The sequence below is a fragment of the Halichoerus grypus genome, chromosome 13 (assembly GCF_964656455.1).
Source record: "Halichoerus grypus chromosome 13, mHalGry1.hap1.1, whole genome shotgun sequence".
NCBI lineage: Eukaryota > Metazoa > Chordata > Mammalia > Carnivora > Phocidae > Halichoerus > Halichoerus grypus.
The window spans coordinates 66,841,254-66,858,088 of record NC_135724.1 but is presented as its reverse complement, the minus strand read 5'-3'; the positions used below and the strand labels follow the sequence as shown (position 1 = coordinate 66,858,088).

Sequence of the window (16,835 nt, the reverse complement as noted above, 5' to 3'; positions counted from 1 at the left end):
GGGAGGCCGGCTTGCACACTCTGGAGGAACGCAGTGGGGTGGCAGGTGCCCAGGAGCATCGCTGTGTGGTCACCGTGCCCTGAACGAAAACTGTCTGGACACCCAGCTTTGAGCAGGGAGACCCCCGTCTCTGGGAGATGCCATGCGGGGGACGTTCCTACCTGACCACTATTGCTGACGATTTCTTCCTAATGAAATGGTGTGACTTTACACACCACCAAAACCATACAAAAATGATTCCTGAGGTTGTTCATTTCCTTTATCTCAAAATTTTCACTTTTAGAAATCTAAGAAAACGCTAAAGAAGTATAATGCAAAAAGATGCTCTATGAAGAATGGGTTATAACAGTGAAATGATCTATAATAGTGAAAACATGGAAATAACCTCAACATCCAACAAAAGAACATCTAATGGATGTTCTCCACTGAGAATTATAACTCCAGACAGTTCAGTTACGTGGGGAAAAATTCTGCTATGCAGCTAGGTGGAAAAAAAAGATTAAAATGATATATACACTATATTTGCAGTAATGTAAAAATCCATTTTGAAACAAGCAGAAGGTAATGTATCAAAGTGCGAAATGCAGTTTATTAGGAATTATGGGGGTCTTTTTCCTTACTTCCACATTTCCCGAAATGTAGTTATTTTGCTGCCATAATTTAAAAAGTATACTAAAAAGCATTTCATAAACTATAGCTCTCTATATAAATGTAAAGTATTATCACTGAGAAAGCAGCTTAGACTTGCTTAGGACTGAGCGGAACGAACATTAATTCCAGATGAACCCCGCCCACCGCTGCAGAGAACACGGGACAGGCTCCATGGAGGGGCTCCTACCATAGGGCTGAGCCGGCGAGCTGAGCTCACTGGAGCAGAGGGAGGCCCTGCAGGGTGAAGGCGCGCTTCTAGACACATCTATCCCAACACCAGACCCTGGATGGACGCCGAGCACCCACCTGTGTGCTTGCCATTTCCCAGTGGGGACTAGATGGCCAGGCCTGATGCTGGCACGTCAGGACCCGGCTGCGCCGAAGCCGGGCCATGCTCCCGAGGCAGAGGAGCTGTCACTACCAGATGACTCTGCGGTAGAGCTGCTTCAGTGAGGTGAGTCCAGGAAATCTGCCTTTTCCTAAACACTCACCATTCAAGATCATTCTCCCCTCCTGAAATATACTAACGTTCACTTGGAATACTGTTCATAACTCTTCTGTTTGTTTTTATTATCATCATTATCATTCTAAACATAATCGTGTACAAAGGAAATTCCTGATCGAGATCATGCCAGGAGGCTGTCCGAGGACACAATGATCAATATACCTTCTTTCTGTCTGCAGGAAAGACCTATTCTCCGTGTCAGTGTCTTGCAAGCTCATTAAGGAAAGCAGGACGACGGGACATCCTCAGATGGCCCTCGGCTCTTCTCTCCTACAGTGGAATGCTCACTGGGGTGGCGATGACCTCTGAGAGAGTTGTCCCAGCGCGTGGGACATGGGCACAGGCGGTAGGGCCAGTCTCTACTGTGGAGGCACGGGCAGGCTGTGCATATCCGAGCTGCTGTGCTTTCTAGGGAAGGAGCAAGGCTGAGGGCGGGCACATTGCACTAATTTCCAGGCTCGCTGCCCAGCGGTGAAGTCCTGCTGGCTGAGGGCTGCACTGCACACAGGAGCTTTGCCACATCCAGGGCATCAATCGGATCCACGCCGCTCACGCCCGCGCCCCCCGTGCCTAGCAGGCCTCCCGGCACGTAGTAGGTGCTCAGCAGGTGCTCGTTGAACTGGATGGCAAAGGGTTTCTCCTCACTGTGTCTTCTCTGGTGTTCCATGAGGTGGGCGCTCCAGCCGAACATTTCCCCACACTCGTTACATCTGAATGACTTCTCCCCAGCGTGGATCTTCTGATGTTTGATGAGACAGTGATTCTGGCTGAAGGCCTTGCCGCACTCGCCACATTTGTAGGGCTTCTCCCCAGTGTGGATGCGCTGGTGCACGATGAGGGACGAGTGGCAGCTGAAAGCCTTCCAGCAGCGGCTGCAGTCAAAGGGCTTCTCCCCGGTGTGGATGCGCTGGTGCACGATGAGGTAGGAGTGGGAGCTGAAGGCCTTGCCACACTCGTTGCACTTGAATGGCTTCTCGCCGCTGTGGATGCGCTGGTGCACGACGAGGTAGGAGTGGCAGCTGAAGGCCTTGCCGCACTCGCCACACTTGAACGGCTTCTCGCCCGTGTGGATGCGCTGGTGCAGCGTGAGGCGCGAGCGGCTGCTGAAGGCCTTGCCGCACTCGCCGCACTTGAACGGCTTGTCCCCGTTGTGGATCTTCTCGTGCACGGTCAGGGACGAGTGGCAGGTGAAGGCCTTGCCGCACGCGCCGCACTGGTAGGGTTTCTCGCCGGTGTGGATGCGCTGGTGGCGCGTCAGGTGCGTCCTCTGGTTGAAGGCCTTGCCGCACGCACTGCACTGGTACGGCTTCTCGCCCGTGTGCACGCGCAGGTGCATGTTGAGCAGCGAGCTGCAGCTGAAGGCCTTCTCGCAGGCGCTGCACTTGTAGGGCCGCTCGCCCGTGTGGATCCGGTGGTGCACATTCAGCGATGAGTGGCAGCTGAAGGCCTTCCCGCACTCGCCGCAGAAGAACGGCTTCTCCCCGGTGTGGATGCGCTGGTGCTCGATGAGGTTGGTGCTCCAGGTGAAGGCCTTGCCGCACTCGTGGCATTTGTAGGCTTTCTCCCGGGCGTGCCACCGCCGGTGCAGGGTCAGGGACGAGCTCCGCCGGAAAGCCTTCCCACACTCGCTGCACGCCAAGAGGCCGGCCCCGGCCGCCGCCCCCCGCTGCCGGCTCGCCGGTGGGTGTTCGCCGCGCTCGCCGGGCTTGCCGGGGCCTCTCCCCGGGCCCGCGCTCCGCTGCCTGGGGGCCGCCTCGCCGGACTGGAGGCTGTCGGTGGGCCCGTCAGGAGGGTCTCCTTGGGCAGGAATGGTCTGGGGGGTGAAGAGGGTGCACCCAGGGGGGAAATCCTTCTCCGAAGCCTTGTGGCTGTGCCAGCGCCCCTCTGGGGGAGCGTCCCCACTGCTGCCTGGTGCTGACCTCCGCAGCGCAGCCTCACCCCGCACGGGAGCAGCTGCGGGGCCCTCGCGGGCCTGCCCGACGCCTGGACCAGGGCTCTGGACCCTGGACCGCCCCAGTGGCTCGGTGATGGGCTCCTGGCAAGGCTCTTCCTTGTAAACGCCCTGCTGTTGACACGACCTGTCCTTCACCCCAGGCCCGGGCTCCCCTTCTATAAGAAACGGGAAATGCAATCTTCCGTAAGCAGGCAGAACCCTGCCACTAGAGCCCAGACTGAGGTCAGACAGGGGCTCCGATAAGCACAGAGAAGAGAGGGCCGGCCAACAGCCAGAGCACCCGAAGGCCCGAGGGCCAGAGCCAAGGGGCTCGCATCTCGCATCTTGGGTGAGATGGACCGCAAGCCCACAAGGGGCGGGGAGGAGGAGGAACCGGGGAACTCCAAATTGAGCCAGGGGGTGAGGGCCGGAGCAGGGCTCACGGGGTCTGGCAGTTGGACATGACTTATTGAGACATCAACTGAGAGACGGCTGTGTGTTGGAACTGGGTCGGGGCTGGGCGTGAACACGGGGTAAACACAAGTCCAGAAATGCTAATTATATCTAAATTCTCCCTGGTGCCAGGAGGGAAGAGACTGCCCCCAGACCGCCTCTCTTCGGTCTTTCCTTCAGAACGCTTGCAAACTGTAAATGTGTGCTCTAGCCCTGAGATGTATGTACATTTCTTTAAAAGCTAAATTTATCTCTTGTCAGCTTCACATCCCTGGAGGGCTGTCCCCCTCTGAGTCACCTCTGCGAACTGTGATCCCCACCTCTCTGCACCCCCAGGCTGACTCTGCCTCCTTCTCGGTGAGGGAGGCCCTGGACCCCAGGTCCACACATACTCCCCGCCCCTGTCCATCCAACAAGTGCCACTTGTGAAATGTTTCCAGAGATATAGACATGATTTCTGTCTCCTGCCAGTTGAAGGCAGATGTCTTTGCCTGTTTTGCTCACCGCTGTATTTCTAGCAGGGTTCCCCACATGCCATTGGTGCTGTGTGTGTTGAAGGAAGGAAGGGAAGCAGGACCACAAGGAGGCGGGGTGGGGGGGTGGTCCTGTGAGGCAGGAGTCTGCACATCCTTCCACTGTGTCCCCCACTCACCTGAATAAGCCCCTCCAGGGACTTCTCTGGGCATCTGCCACGGCTCCTCGCCTCGTTCCAGGTGGGAGATCACATCCGGCTTACAGACTGGGGGTCCTGCTTGCAGGGAGGAAGTGGTGTGTGTGGTTCTGTGTGGCTCCCCAGGGTGGGGCTGTCCGGGCCAGCACCCGAGGTGTGTGCCATCCCCAGGGATGGGGGATCTTACACTCAGAACCCAAACTCAGGGGTGCACTCTGAGGACCCCATAGGTACTGAGGCCCTGCCCTGTCTCCCTCGGAAAGCTCCAGGGCAGGCTGGGCTCCCAGGCCCCTGTCCACCCTCTCCCTCTCTTCTGGCTCCAGACCGGGACCAGCCCCACCTCAGGCAAGGATGCTGGCAGTGACATGCACTGCCCAGCCCCAGTGTGAGTGCAGCAGCCACATCTCCCACATCCTGCAGGGCCTGCACCAGGGCCGGCACCGGAGGGAGGCTTGGTAATACCTATGGCATGGCAGAATGGCCAGACTGCACACTGGGCTTCGAGGAGCTGTCTTACCCAGGGAAAGAAGGTTCTGGTAGTTCTCCAGCATCACGTCACGGTACAAGGCCCTCTGAGGGGAGTCTAGCTGGCCCCACTCCTCCTGGGTGAAGTCCACAGCCACATCCTTGAAAGTCACTGATTCCTGGAATGACATGCACATTCTCATTTGCCCAGGACGGGACTGATTCGGACTGTGTTCATGGTTCCAAGGGAGCCACACGTCGATTGAGGACCTTAGGAATGAAGGGTTAACCTCTGGTGACCTTCTCCTGTGTATGGAAGGTTGTGCTATAGGCCATCTATCATACAGCCCCAACATACACACCACGCCGGGGCCGGGACTCGCCAAGCGGACCCGGCCTTCTAGACTGGGAGGGCCAAGCTACCCGGCCAGCCTGGGTGCTGGTGCCTCTGTGGGCTGGAGGCTGCTGTAAGTTCTGGGTAAGATGCTATGCTTCCCAGGGTTAAGAATGTCAAACTTAAGAACTTAAAAGAATAGTACAAAGAACCCAGAAGCCCTATTCAAATCTCACCATCGCAAAAGGACCCTACTCTGGACAGGAAGCCATTACCACACCCTAAGGAAGGAAACTCTGTACTTATCAGCAAGTTCTGTCAGCAAGAGAGCAAGGGAGCCACTCTCAGTTCTTCCTGCCTGCGTCCCACACCTTCCCATGGGACCCCTGCTCCCCTGCCCTCCCTGGGCCCGTGTACTGACCTGTGCCCACCCTCCCCAGCCCTGGTCACTGACACTTGCACGCACTCCTGTTCTAGAACCCCAGGCTCTTCTGCTGACCGGGGCTCCTCACCCACTCTGGAGCCTCCAGGCTACCATCCCCAATGTTCCTCTTGCTCTCCATGCTCCAATCCCACCCTGGGTCCCTCTTGCCAGCAAATAAGCTCTCAAAACCCATCAGGGTGCCGACCTAAGGTGGCAAGGGTGGTTTGCTCTTTAAAGATGTGGGTGCCATGGCAGCCTGGCTTAAATCGTAGACAGGGCATTACATTAGACATAAGAATGAAGAATAAACTAAGCAGGGGAGGCCTGGCTCCCACCTACCTGTTTGCTGGGAGTGACTGGCATGCGGCCAAGCTCCCAGGGGTCACCAGGTTTCTCTGGAAACCCTGGGTCTGCATCAGCACCCATGGTCAGGCACGGGGGTGCGGAACGTCAAGCCTTGAGAGGACTTGTGACTACCAGGCAGTCGGGAAGAGTGGGGAAATCCTTTGGGGTCACAAGAGCTTTGCCCTTTAGCTCTAAAAGTGGTTTATACTTTTAGATAATTCTCAATGTTGCTGCAGACTAAACTGTGTCCCCCTGAAATTCCTATGTGGAAGCCCTCCCTTCCAACGTGATTGTGTTTGGAGACAGGGTCTTTAGGAGGTAGCTGAGGTTACGTGGGGTCATAAAGGTGGGCCCTGATCTGACAAGCCTGGTGGCCTCCAAGAAGAGGACAAAAGAGATCCTCCCCCCACCCCCAGCCCGTGCCTTCTGAGGACAGACCGCCTGAGAGCACCGTGAGAGCCAGGTAGACAGCTGCAGCAAACCGGACCCTGCCGGCACCCTGATCTCAGACTTCCTGCCTCTGGAACTGTGAGGAAATCAATTTCTGTAGTTGAAGCTGCCAAGTCAGGGTATTTTGTTATGGCAACCCATGCTAAGACAAACACCAACATAAAACAGGAGGAAAGATAAAGCCCCTCTTTATACCACACACAAAATGCAACTCCAGGTGCAGCAAGGATCTAAATGTGGGGGCTTCTGGGAGACAATTCCCTAAGTCCCTGGCCGGTATGACAGCAAACCCGGAAACCAGGAGAAGATTTCCATTTGCTCTATTAAAGTTTACGTTTTCCTTTTTTAAAGATTTTATTGATTTGAGAGAGTGAGCACGAGTGGGCAGAGGGGCAGGGAGAAGCAGAGAGCCCGCTGAACAGGGAGCCTGACTCGGGGCTCGATCCCAGGACCCTGGGATCATGACCTGAGCCAAAGGCAGACGCTTAACCAACTGAGCCACCCAGGTGCCCCAAAAGTTTATGTTTTCTGCAGGCAACACTTAACAAAATGCTAAGAAAAAAGAAAAAAAGAAAATGGGCATAGAGTATAAGCAGACGATTCACAGAAGACTGGCAAATGATTAAGAAGCACATGAAGAGACACTCAATCACACTAGACATCCCGAAATGAGAAAACAGAAAGATACCATTTCACATGTAGCAGAGAGGCAAAATGTTTAAAGCCTGGAAATACCAAGTGTGGGTTGGTCCATGGGGAAATGGGATGGTCTTACACCGTTGGGACAGGGGTAAGGGGGACATCCATTTTGGAAAGCGAAACCTATTCTACTATCTCTAGGAAAGCTGAGAGAGTGTGTTCTCTGTGTCCGAAAGCCCACTGTGAGATTCCTATCCAGCCTACAGTGGCTAAGGAAACACTGGAAACATGCTGCAGCCCACTGGTAGGGATGAATACACAACAGGATACAGTGCAGCAGTGGAAACGAACACAGCAGAGTAACCTGTCCTGTGGGGAGCTATTAAGAGTGCGGCAGTGGTTCCAAAAGCAGGCTGAGGAGAACTATGCCCACCGTGATATGCATCTAGGTCTGCTGCCTGGTGGATAAGGGCACAGGCTCCGAGCTCAGTGGCCCACGTGGGCTCCCCACTCTTGCCCTTACTAGCTCTATGAGTCGGGGGTGCCTCAGTTGCCTTGTCTGCTAATAGTCCCTGGGTCATGGCATCACTGTGAGGATCCAGTGAATTACTACTATGTGTGAAGTGCTCATCTGAGGGGCTGGTGGATGGCAGGTGCCCTATGGTGTTTGCTGTTAGTCACTGTCCTCTGAAACTATCACAGACTGAGGAGGGCAGGAGAGAAGGGAGATGTGGGGGAGGATGCACCTGCCTTTACCTGCAATGTTTCATTTTTTAAAATGATTTGGAACCAATATGACAAAAGTTAGACATTAATTTTGCAAAGTAGGTACATAGAAGGTTGTGCTTATTCTGTTTAAATGTTTCAGAATCGTAAAAATAAGAAAAAGCCACTCAAGGAGGAAGAACTGCAAATTTCCAACGGACTATGAGAAGACTAATGATTTCTTGTCAGGAAAATGTAAATCGAAACAAAAATAAGGTCATGTGTTTTCCCTAATCAGAGTGAGTAGCACCAATGAAAACCTAGTATCCCGGCCACGAGGAAGCATTTTTGGTGGAGTGGGAATTGTTATACCCTTTGGGTCCTCGCATGGCAGAAACAAAAGTGCCTGCACATAAGGAAGCAAATGCAAGGCGGGGGATCGCGGCACTGTTCTTACCCCAAACCAACCAACCAAGGCATTAGGACAGCTGGCTAAGTTAGGGTACATGCACACAGGCCAGCCGTGGAAAATAATGCAGCCAGCCAAAGATAGGCGCTGTATGTTATGCTAAGGGAAGGAGGCCAGAAGAAGGCGGCTACATACTGTGTGATCCCATTTATGTGAAATGCCCAGAATAAGCAAATATAGAGAGACAAAAAGACAAACTAGCAGTTGCTGAGAGCTAGAGTGACTGCTGATGGGCACAGGGGTTCTTACTGGGCTGAGGAAATGGACTGTGGTAACAGTTGCACTACCCTGTGAACGCACTCAAAACCACCGAATTGTACGCTTGCAAACGGTGGATTTTATGGTATGTGAATTATACACCAATTTGAACAAAGGGTAGCACTGGAATGTACACAGTACAATCCCATTTTTAAAACGACACGCTGAAGCCCTGTGTCTGTGTGCTCTGGGGTCTGCGTACGTGAACCAGGGGAGAGATGTGGAAGAGTAAATGTCAAAACTGAGGACACTGGATGCCTCTGGGAAATGTGACCGTAGGTGCGGGGAAAGGAGATTAGTAACAGACTCTGCTGAGGAATTTTGTTACACAGCAAATACCAGTTCTGTAAATTTTCAAAGAAGAAGGAAAATCAAAGCAGAGCAGGGATTAGCTGTACCATTTTGGTCCGGCCGCCTAGTTTCCTCGAGCCTCAGTTTCTCCAGCTAGGGAAAGGACTGAGAGCAGTGGGGCCTCCTGTGGTTGAGGAGAAAATGAAGTGGGGTAGAAGTATGCCAGTCTTGGGTCCCAAGGAAAGGACCCAGCATCTGTGAGTCCCCACGTGGCTGTCTCCTAGCCCTCTGGCTGGGCACACCAGGAGGCTGGAGACCCTGCCCCCAGCCCGATGAGAAGAGAACAAAGAGTAGTCTGTGCCACACCCAGAATCGTGACAGGAAGGGGCAGACCACAGCAGAGAGGCTAAGGGCCCAGAAATGGGGTGAGTTGGGCTTTGGGAGTACAGTGAGCTGAGGTGGCCAAGCTGTGCGTCCTGAGACTTCATGTTCTCGGAGCTCTGGCGTCAGAGGAGGAGGAGTGGGAGGTGCCGCTCTGGCCAGAGTTGGAAGACAGGTACTCCAGGGTGAGGATGCTTGTATTCTGCAGCAGGATGGACAGAGGGAAGGCAGGAGAGAGGGACAACAGCTTCTGAGTGTGGGCTGGAGGACTGAAGCAGCAGCCTGGTCAAAATTGGCTTTCCTGTTCCAGACACAAAACAGTAACAAGGACCAGATTTGCCCTCTTACCTCAAACAACTAGTAAACTGGGCAAAACGTATAAAACCATGATTGATTTCAAGACACTGGCCAAGCTGCAGCTCAGAACACAGACCACTGAGAGAAGGGAAACAAAATGAGCCCTACAACCACCCCATCTTCCTACCTGGAAGGTTTCCAGACGGCAGTGCGGGCAGGTGGAACCCAGACAGAACCTGTGGTCTCACCAAGTTGAAGAAGAACAGAGTTTAGGGAGTCCAGGAGATTAAAATCTCCAGGGCAACATGCCAGAGCAGAAGGAGTTTCACAGACTCAGATCTCTGGATCCACTTGAGACCGACTGAGGACCAACAGGCATGTGCCTGGGAAGAAACACCCCCAAACCAGGAAAAGAAACACCAGAAAGAAGTAGGCAGAACAATCATTAAAACTCACACAAGGCTGGGAGTGGTTTATGTTCTGACCAGCCAGAGTAGAACGTCCTCCTGCTATACGGGCACTGAGTAAAGTCCCCAGGAGAGGACAGCTTCAGTGGTCTGACAAAATTAGCCCAAGACTAAAGACTTCACTGGCCCCACTTTTTTTTTTTTTTTTTAAAAAGAGTATATTTATTTGACACAGAGAGAGAGAGAACACAAGCAGGGGGAGTGGCAGGCAGAGGGAGAAGCAAGCTCCCTGTGAGCAGGGAGCCCGATGTGGGGCTCAATCCAAGGACCCTGGGATCATGACCTGACCCGCAAAGGCAGACACTTAACCAACTGAGCCACTCAGGCGCCCCCTCTGGCCCCACCTGAACAAAACCTAAAGAAGAAGCTTTGAAATGATCCAACTGATACTAAGTAATTTCAATGCATCCCAGAACAAATTCCTGAAATATTTAAGGAATTCCAAAAAAAGCCAACACTCAACAAAGTAAAATTCACTCCAGCACCCAATAAAGTAACTAAAAGGAAAAAACAAGTTAATAAAATCAGAAAAATTAAGAGTATACTAAAACAGGGGCGCCTGGGTGGCTCAGTCGTTAAACGTCTGCCCTTCGGCTCGGGTCGTGATCCCAGGGTCCTGGGATCGAGCCCTGCATCGGGCTCCCTGCTCTGCGGGGAGCCTGCTTGTGTTCCCTCTCTCACTGTCTCTCTCTGTCAAATAAATAAATTTTAAAAATATTAAAAAAAAAATTAAAAAAAAAAGAGTATACTAAAACAGTATTTGTTTACCTCAAAAGAATGCATTAAGGGAGAAACAGAAACAAAAGAAACACAAGACATATAGAACACAAATAACAAAATGGCAGATGTAAATCCATCCATATCAATAATTACATTAAATGTGAATGGTCTTAATACTCCAATTGGAAATTAGAGATTGTCAAATTGAATTTAAAAATTAAGACCCAACCATACATACATCAGCTATAGAAACCCACTTTAAAAACAAAGAGAAAGGTAGATTAAAAGGGGAAGAATGAGAAAAGATATAATCTGCAAATACTAATCAAAAGAAAGCTGAAGTGGCAATATTAACATTAGACAAAGCAGATTTCAAAGCAAAGGACATCATCAGAGACAAAGAGAGGTGTTATATAATAATCATTACATGATTATGTAATGGTCATTACCACAACAGCAATTCATTAAGAGCTCACAACAATCTTAAATATACATGTTCCTACTAACAGAGCTTCAAAATACATAAAGCAAAAACTTGATAGAACTGAAGAAAAACAGACAAATCCACTATTATACTTGGAATTTCAACAGTAATCTCTCTCAGTAATTGATAGAACACATAAGTAAAAAATATGTAAGGATACAGAACAATTGATTAACACATCATTCGACTTAAGGACTTAATTGACATTCACAGAACACTCTAGCTGACAAAAGCAGAAGGCACATTCTTTTCAAGTGCATACAGAACATTTACCAAGATAAAACACATCCTGGGCAATAAAATAAATATTAGTAAATTTGAAAAAATTCAAATCATACAAAGTTCCTTCTCTAACTACAACAGAATTAAGTTGGAAATCTATAATAGAGGGGCACCTGGATGGCTCAGTCATTAAGTGTCTGCCTTTGGCTCAGGTCATGATCCCAGGGTCCTGGGATCAAGCCCCGCATCCGGCTCCCTGCTCCGCAGGAAGCCTGCTTCTCCCTCTCCCACTCCCCCTGCTTGTGTTCACTCTCTTGCTGTGTCTCCCTCTGTCAAATAAATAAATAAAATCTTAAAAAAAAAAAAAAAGAAATCTATAATAGAAAGATATCTAGGAAAAGATCCTCCAAATATTTGGAAATTAAACAACACATTCCTAAATACACATGGTTGAAGAAGAAATCACAACAGAAACTGGAACTATTTTGAACTGAATAAAAGTGAAAATACAATATAAAACTTGTGGGATGTAGCTAAGGCAGTGCTTAGAGGGAAATTTATAGCATTGGATGCTATATGAGAAAAGAAGAAAGGTGTCAGATCAATATCTGAGTTTCAATTTTAAGAAACCAAAATAAGTAAAGGAAAGAAATAATAAGGATCTGAAATAAATGAAATAGGAATAGAAAAGCAATAGAGAAAATCAATGAAACCAAAAGATGGCTCTTGGAAATAACTGATAAAATTGATAATTAAATATACATTTACTATCTGACTCAGCAATTCCACTCAGATGTTCATTCAAGAGAAATTAAAGCACATGTCTATATTTGTACTCAAACATTTATAGCAGGTTTACTCATAATAGCCAAAACTTGGAAACAACCTAATGTCCCCTAATGAACAAATTGTAAATACCCATACCCAATGGTGTTTTGTGCTGAGCTGTGATCCCTCCAAATTCATATGTTGAAGCCCTAGCCCGCAGTACCTCAGAAAAATGACTATATTTGGAGATAGGGTCTTTAAAGAGATAATTAAGGTAAAATGAGGTCATTATGGTAAGTCATCATCCAATAGGGCTGGTGTCCTTATAAAAAAAAGGAAATTTGGAAGCCAGACATGTACAGAGAAAGACCATGTGAAGACACTGGGAGAAGGTACCTTCACAAACCAAGAAGAGAGACCTCAGAAGAAACCAACCCTGCTGACATCCTGATCTTGAACTTCCAGAATTGAGACAATAAATTGCTATGGCAGCCCTTGTAACCTAATACAAATGGTATATTACTCAGCAATAAAAAGGAACAAACTACTGATTCACATAAAGACATGAACTCAAAAGCATTATGCTAAGTGAAATTAGAAACCAAAGACTATGTGGGGCACCTAGCTGGTTCAGTTAGTAGAGCAAGTGACTCTTGATCTCAGGGTTGTGGGTTCGAGCCCCACATTGGGTGTAGAGATTACTTAAAAATAAAATCTTTTTAAAAAGAAACCAAAAACTACATACTATATATTTCCATAAGAAATTCTTAAAAAGGCAAAATTGTGGTTGCCAAGGAGCAGGGGGAGAGGACAGACTGCAAAGGGGCATGAAGGAACTTTTTGGGTGATGGAAACATTCTAGTTTATGATTGTGGTGCTGGTCACAACTGTACACATTTGCCAAAACTCATCAAATCCTCTACTTAAAATCAGAGGACTTTACTGTATATAAATTACACCTCAATAAATGTGATGCAAAAAACCCACTGGATTTCAGGGAGATGAGAAGGTGGGTGTGATGACACATGCTGAGAACATGCCCATAACTGAGGCATGCAGGAATGAAGCATAATGGTCATGGTGTTGGCAGAGGAAAGGAAAAACATGGGCAGAAACAAAGCTCCAGAGATGTCAGAATGTGGTGCTGGAGAAAGGGGACTATCAGAGGCTACATGGCTTCTGTGTGGGGGTGTCAACTGGGAAGGGCAGAGTAGGATCTGAGCCTTGCACAGGCCTGTCTGGGGATTATTCCCACTGGGAGAAGCCCATGTCCCGTGAATCTTCATTCTGTAGGATAGGAAACAAATTCCAGGGGGCAGGTATGGGAGTCAAATGCAGATGTGTGGTAATGAAACTAGTGGGGAAATCAGAACAGATTGTGTGGGATGTCCCAGGAGAGCAAAACACTTGACTGTGAGTCTGAGTGGGACTGCCAGGCGAGAAGAATACTCAGGAGAGGAGGACCAGTTACTCAAGGATCTAAGAAGCTGATCTTTTAGGAATAACACCTATGCACAAGAAGGATACCACCTTGAGGTAGTCACTTACAAGCACACACACAGACACACATGTACTTTTTGCTGAATCATTTGAAGGTAAGTTGCAGACATCATGACATCTCACACTATGGGCTTCACCTTGTATATCCTAAGTATATCCTCTTATCCAATTACAGTGGGATCATCACACCCAAAAAATTCAATGCTGATAACATATGATCTAAGATAAATCCATTTTCAAATTTCCTCAATTGTCCCAAACTGCCTTTGATTGAGTTTTTTGGACCTGTGGCCTGTCAAAGATCATGTACTACATTTGACTGTCATGTCTCTTGAGTTTATTATAGAATGACAGACCATTCTAACACATTACAGAAGCTAGGCACATCTCATAATGTTTTATAGTTATTTCTATTTTTCTGTAATCAGACCCCTTTCAAGTGGGAGGTTAACAGAATCACAAAATCCTGAGTCAAAGGGACCCTCAACCCTCCAGACTTTTTCACTACTGCAAACTCTCCTTATCAGCTGTACCCTTTTAAATACTGTGAGGGATGGGGGTGGTTTAGGTGGTAGAACAAAATGAGAAACAAGACCCAAAGTCTGTGAAAGGAGGCATTTGGGCCCTACTTAGCTGCAGAAGTGGCCCCAAGGCCAATTCCTTATTGAGCTCCCAGATCCTCTAAAACTCCAGGTTTTTCCTTGACAGCCCCATTTCAGGGTCCCCGCACAGAGGAAAAGCACACAGGGATGCACCCCCTACCATCACTCTTACCCTGGTGCTGCAACGCAGCCTTCCTTCAGTGCTTTTACACCCCCCTACCTGATTCCATCCCAGAAAACTCCCCCAGATGAGGACCATCCCCTAGGCCTGCATGTGGAGATGACTGAAGTGATCTCATGTGAGCTGTCATCTACGTGCTCGGGTTCCACTAAAACCATTCCTCACAGCTCCTGGTATAGTGTTTCGCAAACAGGTCCTGGGCAAACGACCCACCCATTGGGCTGAACGAGGCTGCAAGGGGCACTCATTTCAAGGGCACACCTGGACTCTGTTCAATTGGAGCTGTTCCCATGCCCAGAGCTTCCTGAGGAAGGGAGAGCAGGCCCCCAGGTTGGGGTGTGTGTGTGTGTGTGTGTGTGTGTCTTTGGATGACTGAAAATCCTGGGCAGGGGAAAAATGTCAACCCTTTTCATAAAGAAAGAGATGTTCAGAAGGAAGAAAAGACAACCACTCACCTCGGAACTGGCTTCCGGGAGACCCTGACCCAATTTATCCTCTGGATTCTTTTTGAGGGTAAGAGCAGGCTCCTGAGAGGGCAGAGCTGGGGAGAAGAAATGAGTCAAAGGGGCTGTTCTTCCCATAGCTACCAGGTGCATGGCTGAGCTAAAGCCCACTCCACCCCTGGCATGGGGATCAGAGGAGTCAGGAACCGTCCCCCGCAGGTGAGGTGGAGAGCGAGCCCCAATATCTGGCACAATCTGAAGGAAAAACTGCCATTCCCTTCCTCTTCAGCATGCCTGAGAAGTGGAAACAAACGGGTGTGCACGGTAAGAACGCAGGAGGCCTGACTTTGTTAGGTGCTTCTGGGAAACTAGCCTGACCTCTCTGAGTGTCAGTCTCCTCAAGCGCAAGTCCACAGACCCACTGACTACAAGAGCCAACTGTACCTGTCTCCTGGGGCTTCGGGGCAGGGGTCTCCATGGCGCCCCTCGGCAGCGTTCCCCGGAAGCGTGGGCAGCTCTGCAGCCTCCTGGGCCCCAGGCCAGGCCCAGAGGCGCGGGTCCTGCTCCTGGGGCTCAGGGACAGCCTGCAGGGGGGCCCCGGGGGGTCGCACACGCAGTCCCCTTTGCACGGTCACGCACGCGAAGCCCCCTGCGGACCCCCCACCGCCAAGGTCGGGGTCAGGCAGGCTCAGCAAGCGCCCCACACCCCAGGCTGAGCTCACGCCCCATCACCCCCGCCCCACGCAGCCCGTCACACACTCCGCCCGGGACACTGCGGGCCGGGACCAGGGCCGGCCTCAGGCTCAGCCGTCAGGAGCCAGGGGCCGCAGAACGCGTCCGGCAGACAGGCCCCGCGGCGGACGGACAGACCGACCGACGGTCGGAAGGATGTGCGAGCAAGAGGACCGGCCTCCCACAAAAGCCCACCGACTGCCACAAAGGAGAAACCCGGCGACCGCTGCGGGAAAGTGCGCCTGCGCGGGCAGGCGCGAACTACAACTTCCGGTAGTCTTTGCGTCGCGCTGGCGCGGACTCCATTTCCCAGAGGGCGTCAGGGTCCCGGAGCAGCCCTTGCGCCCTGACGCAAACGGGCTTATAGCAGAGCCTTCTGGGAAATGTAGTTCCCGGCCGAGCGACCAAGGGCTCTGGCCCCGCCCCACTCTCCTTCCCACCCACTGATGCAAAAGGCGCTTTTATCTCGGTGAGTGTGTGTTTATGTGGGGCGGTGTTTGTGTCTCATTGAGGGTGCGAGAGAGCGGTGCCCAGAAACGTGGAATTATCTTGTCAGTTCGTCCATGTCTTCAGGTGGAGTCAGGTGGGCTCCGACCCGCATTCATCTTTGCGAAAAGACTCAGGCCTTTGGCCTTAGGGACCCTAGAGGTGGTGGGCGTGCACCTGGGACCCTGGAGGAGGGAGCGCTCCAGCCCAGTTGTCATGCCTCGTGGCTGCCCACCCTCAGGAGCTTGGGAAGGAGGGCCTGGGCTGTGGCGCAGCTCTGGCCCAGTGCTCTGACTTTAACACAGTGATGACGCCAATATTTATTGAGCACCAGCCACACGCTAGGAACGTTTCCTACCTGGAAAGGGCTTAACATGTATTTTCTGGCAGAACATTCACAACAGCTCAGTGAGGTTTGGTAACTATTATTACCTTCGTTTTAGAGATGGAGAAAATTTGGCACAGCGTCCCAGGTCACACAGCCAGGAAAAGGTGGAGCCAGGCTTTGAACCCAGGTGAGTAACTCCAGAAGAAAGTTCATTAACAGCTTCCTACTGAGAGCTAGTTTGGGGTGGGGCAGAGGGGGTGCAGACTGGAAACTTTTCAGACCCCGACCTTGACTCCAGGTAGGCTTGGCCATAGGTTCTCACTTGATACCAGTGAGCTGTGCCCAGTGCAGGAACAGCGTTCAATAGCAACCCCAGGGCAGGAACCTGGGTGGGTGTGGGACTGTGTGCACCTGAATCTCACAAATCTGGTTGTGAATCTGTGAGTATAGTGGTGAGTGGCTGTTGCATTACAGGGCTGGTTAATGTGTGAGTCCTTGTGTATGCTTGAACCTGTGTATGCATTTGTGTCTCTATGGGTCTTACAGATCTGGGTGAGTTTGTTTCAGTCTGTGTGTGGCAGTGTGTACATGTCTTGTGCAGGTGAATCTGTAAACCTGTGTGTGTGTGTAGC

General features: G+C 50.6%; 1 protein-coding gene and 1 long non-coding RNA gene across 5 annotated transcripts in view; one reads left to right on the top strand and one right to left on the bottom strand.

Annotated features, from left to right (window-relative positions):
* Nucleotides 1–562: 562 nt before the first annotated feature.
* On the bottom strand, nt 563–15,461 carry ZNF74 (zinc finger protein 74). 2 transcript variants are annotated; one of them, XM_036104285.2, is made up of 5 exons: nt 15,102–15,461; nt 14,670–14,755; nt 4,730–4,856; nt 4,195–4,293; nt 563–3,265 (listed from the first exon to the last, which is right to left on the bottom strand). In XM_036104285.2, the coding sequence occupies exons 1-5, from the start codon at nt 15,133–15,135 to the stop codon at nt 1,602–1,604; spliced, it is 2,010 nt and encodes a 669-aa protein (XP_035960178.1). In that variant the 5' UTR covers nt 15,136–15,461; the 3' UTR covers nt 563–1,601. The 2 variants fall into 2 exon arrangements, with proteins under 2 accessions (XP_035960178.1, XP_035960179.1); XM_036104286.2 differs by having other exon boundaries at nt 4,195–4,290.
* Nucleotides 15,462–15,677: 216 nt separating this feature from the next.
* LOC144379902 (uncharacterized) overlaps nt 15,678–16,835 on the top strand; it is a 33,194-nt gene continuing 32,036 nt past the window's right edge. Inside the window, exons 1-2 of one of the 3 annotated variants that reach the window (XR_013443422.1) lie at nt 15,678–15,858; nt 16,319–16,390. This is a non-coding gene — a long non-coding RNA (uncharacterized LOC144379902). The remainder of the gene's footprint in view (nt 15,859–16,318; nt 16,391–16,835) is intronic. The other 2 variants (XR_013443421.1, XR_013443423.1) reach the window with 2 other exon arrangements.

Coding starts and splice junctions, on each gene's coding strand:
- ZNF74 (XM_036104285.2), bottom strand. CDS start 15,135: ATGGAGACCCCTGCCCCGAAGCCCCAGGAGACAG. Junction 14,756..15,101: donor CCCGAAGCCCCAGGAGACAG/GTACAGTTGGCT, acceptor TCTTCTCCCCAG/CTCTGCCCTCTCAGGAGCCT. Junction 3,266..4,194: donor CCCTGGAGGGGCTTATTCAG/GTGAGTGGGGGA, acceptor CGTTTCTTATAG/AAGGGGAGCCCGGGCCTGGG.